This window comes from Otolemur garnettii, unplaced genomic scaffold (genome assembly GCF_000181295.1).
Source record: "Otolemur garnettii isolate 467f Iridium unplaced genomic scaffold, OtoGar3 scaffold00179, whole genome shotgun sequence".
Taxonomy (NCBI): domain Eukaryota; kingdom Metazoa; phylum Chordata; class Mammalia; order Primates; family Galagidae; genus Otolemur; species Otolemur garnettii.
In genome coordinates this window covers 1,491,907-1,500,530 of record NW_003852574.1, presented here as the reverse complement: position 1 = coordinate 1,500,530, position 8,624 = coordinate 1,491,907, and the positions used below count along the sequence as shown (strand labels likewise).

General features: G+C 42.7%; 1 protein-coding gene across 1 annotated transcript in view; it reads right to left on the bottom strand.

The window, feature by feature from the left end:
• Positions 1–8,624, bottom strand: part of CCDC36 (coiled-coil domain containing 36) — a 53,889-nt gene that overhangs the window by 13,913 nt on the left and 31,352 nt on the right. The window contains exon 3 of the mRNA XM_003800581.1: positions 7,761–7,924. Coding sequence (XP_003800629.1) covers positions 7,761–7,924 — 164 coding nt within the window. The remainder of the gene's footprint in view (positions 1–7,760; positions 7,925–8,624) is intronic.

Genomic DNA, 8,624 nt, shown 5'->3' with positions numbered 1-8,624 from the left:
GAGCCCAGGAGTTGGAGGTTGCTGTGAGCTGTAATGCCACGACACTCTACCCAGGGGGACAGCTTGAGGCTCTGTCTCAAAAAAAAAAAAAAAAATAGATTTTCTGGCTCGGCACCCATAGCGCAGTGGTTATGGCACCAGCCACATGCACCTAGGTTGGTGGGTTTGAACCCGGCCCAGGCCAGTTGAAATAACAATGACAACTGCAACAAAAAATAGCCAGGCATTGTGGTGGGTGCCTGTAGAGCTGTGATGTGGCACTCTACCAAGGGTAATATAGTGAGACTCTGTCTCAAAAAAAATAAATGAATAAATAAATAAAAATAAACATATGTTTTCTTCTTCAGCATAGTGGAAACACCCAGACAAGTCACTGTGGTGTCTGCCTATCACAGGGGCAGAACAGCTTTATTGATCTCTGGATTTGTCCAGTCATTTCGAATGTCATCCAGATGGTTATCAAAATCCACGAGTGTTGCCCAGACTAGCAAACAATACAGTCAAGATGGCTAAAGGTGACCTTCAAGAAACCAAAGGGCAAGATGTCTGCCTATGCCTTCTTTGTGCAGACATGCAGAGAACATAAGAAGAAAAACCCAGAGGTCCCTGTAAATTTTGCAGAATTTTCCAAGAAGTGCTCTGAAAAGTGGAAGGCAATGTTTGGGAAAGAGAAGTCTAAATTTGATGAAATGGCAAAGGCTGATAAGGTCCGCTATGATTGGGAAATGAAGGATTATGGACCAGCTAAAGGAGGAAAGAAGAAGGACCCGAATGCCCCCAAGAGGCCACTGTCTGGATTTTTCCTCTTCTGTTTAGAATTCTGCCCCAAGATCAAGTCTACAAATCCTGGTATCTCTATTGGAGATGTGGCCAAAAAGCTAGGTGAGATACGGAATAACTTAAGTGACAGTGAAAAGCAGCCTTACATCACTAAGGCAGGCAAGCTGAAGGAGAAGGATGAGAAGGATGTCGCTGACTATAAGTCTAAAGGAAAGTTTGATGGCCCACTAAAATTGCCAGGAAAAAGGTGGAAGAGGAAGATGGAGAAGAGGAAGAGGATGAATAAAAAACTGTTATCTGGCTCCTTGTGAATACCTTACAGTAGGGGAGAGCCATAAATGACACATCTCTTAATTGAGAAATGTCTATTGCCCTCATTAGGTTTAATCACAAAATTTGATCACGATCATATTGTAGCCTCAAAGTGCTCTAGAAATTGTCAGTGGTTTACATGAAGTGGCCATGGGTGTCTGGAGCACCCTGAAACTGTATCAAAGTTGTACATATTTCCAAATATCTTTAAAATGAAAAGGCACTCTTGTGTTCTCACTCTGTGCACTTTGCTATTGGTGTAACAAGGCATTTAAAGATGTTTCTGGCATTTTTTTTTTTATTTGTAAGGTGGTGTTAACTATATGGTTATTGGCTAGAAATCCTAAGTTATCAACTATACATATCTATGGTTTGTAAAAAGAACAAAACAACCGAGACTAACTCTTGCTGCTCCTTGCTTGGCATTAAGGCCATGGGGAAAGATGCTCTTCTGAGGGGCTGTAGCTCAGGGAGTGCACTGTAAGCTGGACCTGTTGACACTATGGTGGGCATCCATTTAGCTTCAGATTGTCTTGTTTTTATATATAGTGACATAGCATTCTGCTGCCGTTCTTAGCTGTAGACAAGGAGGGGTTAACTGGCATGAGAAGTGTTTGGTTTGAAATGTTTTGACTGAGAGATCTGCAGTCATTCTGATATTTCTCCCTTTGTAGGTGATGCTTTTCTTACATCTGGCTCCTTGCAGAATTTTCTTCATCTTAACTTTGTCAAAGTTAATCACATGTTTAGGAGATGCTTTATTTGGATTGAGACTTGCTGGGGTTCTGAAACTGTCTACTATCTGGATTTCTGGATTTCTTGCCATGCTTGGGAAATTCTCCTCCATAATCTCTTAAAGTAGAGCTTCTATACCTTTAGGACTATCCTCTTCTCCTTTAGGAATTCCTATAAGATGAATATTTGATCTTTTGGAGTGATCCCACAACTGTCTCAGGGAATGATCAGTTTTTGTTCTCCATTTGTCTGTCTCTTTGAGAGTTTGGAAATGTTCAAAAGCTTTGTCTTCAATTTCAGAGATCCTTTCTTCTGCCTGGTCAACTCTACTACTGAGGGAGTCTACTGTATTTTGGAGCTCCTCGAATAACTTTTTCATTGCCTTGAGCTCAGCTGTTATGTTCATATCTTTGGTGACTTTGTCTTTGAATTCATTAATTTCTTTTTTTTCTTTTTGCAGTTTTTGGCTAGGGCTGGGTTTGAACCGACCACCTTTGGTATATGGGGCTGGTGCCCTACTTCTTTGAGCCACAGGCACCGCCTGAATTAATTTCTTGACACAATTTTAGAACTACTTGTTGGATTTCAATTTCTAACTTTTCTTCCATTCTATTCATCTTATTTGCCATCCATATTCTGAATTTAATTTCTGATGTTTCAGCCATTTGTCTATGTATGGCATCTTCAGTTGTATCTCCTTTGTCATTCCTTGGGGAGGGGAGTTGATCTACTCTGGTTATCCATGTTGCCGGAGTTCTTCTGTTGGTTCTGCGCCATGTTTATTTTCCACCATTTGGTTATTAGAACTGGTAGGGTGAAACTGAATTGAGGTTCCTAGGTAGTAGAGATAATCAGCCCCTTACCAAAGTGCTAGGCTTTGTAATTGTGGCTTATCCCCTACAACCTTACAAAGGCCCCTTTCAGAGTTTTGGCCAGAGACTCTGAAGACCTATTGGTCAGATAGCGCAAGCTAGCTCTGTTTTGATATCAGCCAACCTCTACCCTATCCTAAGAAGTCACAGTATTAGGTTTAAATTTCAGTAATGGGGCCCCGCACCAACCCTTCAGTTCTTTTCCACTATAGAACTTTAAAGGGCAACCCCAGAGTGTCCCGTGGTGAACAGCCCCAGACACAAGTTCCAATCAGATTGTCTTAGGCAGTACAAATCCTGCTCAAAAGAGAGGGATGCAAGGGTCTCCAACAGCACAATTGGAGCCAGGAGACCACACTTGTGGACTCTGCTTGCCACCCCAGTTGGAGCTGTTCTCAGTCCACACCTGGCAAGCCTCTGCTCGCCAGCCCAGCTGGGGTCAGGGGACCATGCCCCTGCCCACAGGTCTCAGTACACACTAGGAGGCTTGCCGGCTCTGTTGGAGTCAGGGGATCACACCCTTGCCCTCAGATCATGGTCCACACCTGGCAAGCCTCTGCTCACTGGCCTAGCTAGGGCCAGGGACCAGCACTGCTTGCTAAACTCAGTCCACACCAGGCAACCACTCTCCTGCTTATGGGCACCATCAAGTGGGGGGTTCTGCAGCCCCTCCCACCAGACACAGCACAAACTGAGGGTCAAGACCACCACTGGCTAGGTAAAGTCATAACCAGGGGATTGCTTCTCCTCCCATGTCCCTTTCTTCGCATGTCCTCTTTCTTCCCCAATAGTCACAGATTCCATTCTGATGTTTGGAGGTCCACACAATGCCCAGATCTCTCAGGAAAAGACCAAACACTCTGTGCTCTGCAGCGGGCAGGACTTCAGAGTGCCAGGAGAGGAGGGAAGGGTGGACCGGGAGTTTTGAATTGGGGGGGGGAAATATTTGTTTTGTTTTATGCCTGGTGGAGTGGTGTCTAGGTTCATAAGTGGGACCTCCCTGGAGAAAGACTCAGTGTTTAGCAGCTCTCTCCAGTGAGGTAAAATGAGAGGTCTTTTGTTCCCTGCTCCCTTGCCGAGAGCGCACAGCAGCCCTTCCCCTTGGGGGAGGGGTTTCCTGTCTTCTAGTCAATAGCCTTTGTACCTGTAATTTGTTTGCTTGAATGCTATTCCTTGGAGTCATAGCTTGCCGAACTTCTTTCTTGGCTCAGCTTCTCACGTTTGGCTTCATAGAGTCCAATTCTGTCCAGTTTTTCTCCCTCTGATCAGGAGCATCTGCTGAGGGTTGCTACTTGTCAGCCATCTTCCCAGAATTCAGTATTATTAGTTTTTGTTTGTTTTAACTTTAGCCATTATAATGGATGCTCAGTAATATCTCATTGTGATATTAGTTTGTATCTCCATAATGGTTAATGATGTGGAGTGTCTATTTGTGTGTTTAATCTGTCATCCTTAAATTTTCATTTTGTTTTGTTTGTTCCTTTTAGACAGAGTCTCATTCTGTTCCCCTGAGGTATCCTCTGATACCTGAGGCTGAGTATCATGGTGTTATCATAGCTCACAGCAACCTCAAACTCTTGGGTTCAAGCAATTCTCATGCCTCAGCTTCCCCCATCGCTAGGACTACAGGTATCAGCCACAATTCAGGGCTAATTTTTCTATTTTTAGTAGAGATGGGGTCTCACTTTTGCTCAGGGTGATCTCCAACTCCTGAGTTCAAGCAATCTGCCCATCTCAGCCTCCCAGAGTGCTAGTATTACAGACATGAGCCACCATGCCTGGCCCTTACACGTTCTGTCAGTCCAAATCTTTCCCCATTTTTTATTAAGTTGTTTTCTTATTAGGTTTAAAGAGATCTGTATATATTCTTCATACAAGTCTTTTTCTGTTTTTCTGTTTTTAAGACACAGTCTTGCTCTCTTGCCCGAGCAATGGAGCTTGGACTCCTGGGCTTCAGCAACCTTCCTGCCTTAGCCTCCCAAGTAGCTGAGAATACAGTGCATGCTACCCAATCCAGCTAATTTTTTTTATGGAGATGGGATCTCACTACATTGCCCAGGCTGGTCTTGAGCTCCTGGCTCCAGCGATCCTTTCATCTTATCTCCCCAAAGAGCCCTCATAATTTGCCTTAAAGGTCCTTATCTGAAAGTATGGCTTACAAGTATTCTCTTTGAGTTCGTAGATCGTCTTTTCTTTCTCCTAGTAGTGTCTTAGCAAAGCAAAAAATTTTTTTTAATTTTTGAGACAGAGTCTCACTTTGTCACCCTTGGTAGAGTGCTGTGGCATCACAGCTCACAGCAACCTCCAACTCCTGGGCTTAGGCGATTCTCTTGCCTCAGCCTCCCAGTAGCTGGGACTACAGGTAGCCGCCACAATGCCCAGCTATTTTTTTGTTGTAGTTGTCCTTGTTGTTTAGCAGGCTCAGGTTGGGTTTGAACCCGCCAGCTCCAGTGTAGGTGGCCAGCACCCTAACCACTGAGCTACAGGTGCTGAGCCAGAAGAGCAAAATTTTTAAATTTTTTTTAAAAAAAAAACCAGGGAACTCAAAGTTGGATCATTCATACTTTGAATTCTGGTTTCCTTCCCCAATCTACCTGCTACAAGGAAATATTAAGAACTTCAAACCAATGTTTAAAAGTTTATTTTTTAGCTGCAGATATCTTATCCAAACAAAATATAAAACAAAAGCCTAGAGAACAAAATATTAAGACTGCTTTGACTGAAGTAGTAAGGAGGTAGTGATAGCTTGCTCATTTGCAGTCCACTACTATAAACATAAAGAACCTCTAAAAAACCAATTGTGTTCTAGATCCTAGATTCCTAGGGGAAATGTCTATCAGTGTCTGGGAATATTTATAAATCAACAGAATTAAAAACTTCAAATAGCAATGAAAAAATGTAGCCTGTAGTTCCAGCTGCAGGAACTACAGGCTAGAGAGATCGCTGAGGCAAGAGAATCTCTTGAGCCCAAGAGTTGGAGGTTGTTGTGAGCTATGATGCCACAGCACTCTACCAAGGGTGACAAAGTGAGACTCTGTCTCAAAAGAAAAAAAAAGAATTCTGTGCTATGTACCCCCCAAGTGCATCAGTGTACACAGTTACCATTCAATAAAAAAAAAAAAAATTCCGCATTATATTCTTTTTTCAGAGTCTCACTATGTTGCCCTCAGTACAGTGCTGTAGCGTCATAGCTCAGAGCAACCTCCAGCTCTTGGGCTTAAGAGATTCTCTTGCCTCAGCCTCCCAAGCAGCTGGAACTACAGGCACTTGCCACAATGCCTAGGTATATTTTTGTTGCAGTTGTCATTGTTGTTTAGCAGGTCGGGGCTGGGTTTGAACCCACCAGCCTCAGTGCATGTGGCTGGCACTGTAACCACTGTGCTATGGGCGCTGAGCCTGCATTATATTCTTGACCCTGTAATAAACAATGTTATCTAAATTTCTAATCCTGATGATTTGAAAAGAAAACAAATTAAAGGACAGAATTTTAGGCAAAATAAATATAACATTATTTTTCTTTTTCTCATTTTTCTTTTGAGACAGAGTCTAACTTTGTTACCCTCAGTAGCATGCTGTGGCATCATAGCTCACAGCAACCTCTTGGGCTCAAATGATCCTCTTGTCTCAGCCTTTTGAGTAGCTGGGACTATAGACATCTGCCACAGCATCAGCTATTTCTTTGTTTGCTTTTTTTTTTTTTAGAGACAGAGTTTTACTTTATGGCCCTTGGTAGAGTGCTATGGCATCACAGCTCACAGCAACCTCCAACTCCTGAGCTTAGGTGATTCTCTTGCCTCAGCCTCCCAAGTAGCTGGGACTACAGGTGCCTACCACAACATCTGACTTCTTTTTTTTTTGCAGTTTTTGGCCGGGGCTGGGTTTGAACCTGCCACCTCCGGCATATGGGGCCAGCGCCCTACTCCTTTGAGCCACAGGCGCTGCCCCATCTGACTATTTTTTATTGCAGTTTGGCCGGGGCTGTATTTGAACGCACCACCCTTGGTATATGGGGCTGGTGCCCTACCCACTGAGCCACAGGCACCGCCCAGCACTGGCTATTTGTTTAGAGACAAGGTCTTGCTCTGGCTCAGTCTGGTCTCAAACCTGTGACCTCAAGCAATCCACCTGCCTCAGCCTCCCAGAGTGCTAGGATTACAGGTATGAGCCACCACACCCAGGCCTATAACATTATTTTTCAAAGAGACCAAAGTTGTGGTAGTGACCAATCACATTGACAAGAAGACGCATAAAGAGTAATTATTAGATCAACTACAAAGGCAATAGTTTTAGCCAATGGTTAGTTATGTGTCAACTTGACTGGGCTAAGAAATGCCCTAATAACTGGTAAAACATTATTTCTGGGTATGTTTATGAGTGTGTTTCCATAAGAGATTAGCATTTTAATTCAGAGACTAATAAGAAACCATCATGGATGTAGGTGAGCAACACCTAATCTGTTGAAGGACAAAATAGAATAAAAAGGCAAAGGAACAGCAAATTCACCTCTCTTCTTTTTTTTTTTTTTTGAGACGGAGCCTCAAGCTATCCCCCTGGGTAGAGTGCCATGGCATCACGCTCACAGCAACCTCCAACTCCTGGGCTCAAGCGAGTCTCCTGCCTCAGCCTCCCAAGTAGCTGGGACTACAGGCACCCGCCACAGCGCTTGGCCATTTTTTGGTTGCAGCCATCATCGTTGTTTGGCAGGTCCGGGCTGGGGATTCGAACCCGCCACCTTAGGTGTCTGTGGCTGGCGCCTTAGCCGCTTGAGCCACAGGCGCTGAGCCATTCACCTCTCTTCTTAAGCTAGGACATCCATCTTCTCCCACCTTTGGACACCAAAGCCCCTGGTTCTGAGGCCTATGGGCTTTAGACTGAATATACCACCTTTCCTGGTTGCCTACTGTCCAGATGCAGACTGGAACCTCTTGGCCTCCATAATCTTATATACCAATTCCCATAATAAATCACTGATATCAGTTGAGTTATTTGATTATTGACACTTTGTTTCCTGTTTTGTTCAGAGAAGGTAAGCTGTCTTATCCACTTGAAAGGTTTATATACCTGTCACATTTGTCTTTTGTTCTTTTCTTTTTCTCCTCAAACTGTTCCATGAGTCCTTTTGATTTTCCAACTGATGAAGGAAGAGGAAATAAGCCTCCATCTTTTGTATCTCCTCCAAACAGCTGGGGTTTTGCCTGGTACTTTGTGAAAATAGTAGGTTCACTCTGTTAAATGAAAAAAAAATGTAGCATTTCACACATAAAAATATGTATTGTGTTCACTATTTTCTGTACAATCACATTTAAGTACAAACCACATTGCTAAAAAACAACACAGTATGTAGTATTTCCTTTTTATTTCTGTATACAACAGAAAATTATATATTAAATAAAGCAACTTCAGCTGGGCACTGTAGTTCAGTGGTTAGGATCCCAGCCCTGCACACCAAGGCAGCAGGTTCAAGCGTCACCTGGGTCTGATTAACAAAAAAAATTAATAATAGATAAATAAAATAAAGCAACTCTTATTAATATAGTTTCTGTCTTAACAGATTAAAGATATTTAAAATGTCTGCTTAAAAGGGCTTATAGTCAATTACATAAATTTAAAGGCAACAACAGAGAATTATTTATGATGAGATGATGTGTTAAAGTTTTCATATTAACAAGTTAAACTCAAATTGCTGTTGCTCCACAGCTAGGGAACTAAAGACATGTCGAGAATTTTGACATGAACTGCACAGTGGGCATGATGGCACTTGGTAAGCCATTTTCTGTATTCATAGGCAAAACTTACTGGGAGACATTCAGGGAATTAATTCATTTACTCTTTCATATCACTAGAGACCAATTTGTATACTGAAAGACTTGTCTCAGAGCAAATTCTACTAACTTAAAGTATTGACCTAATCTTTTTTTTTTTTTT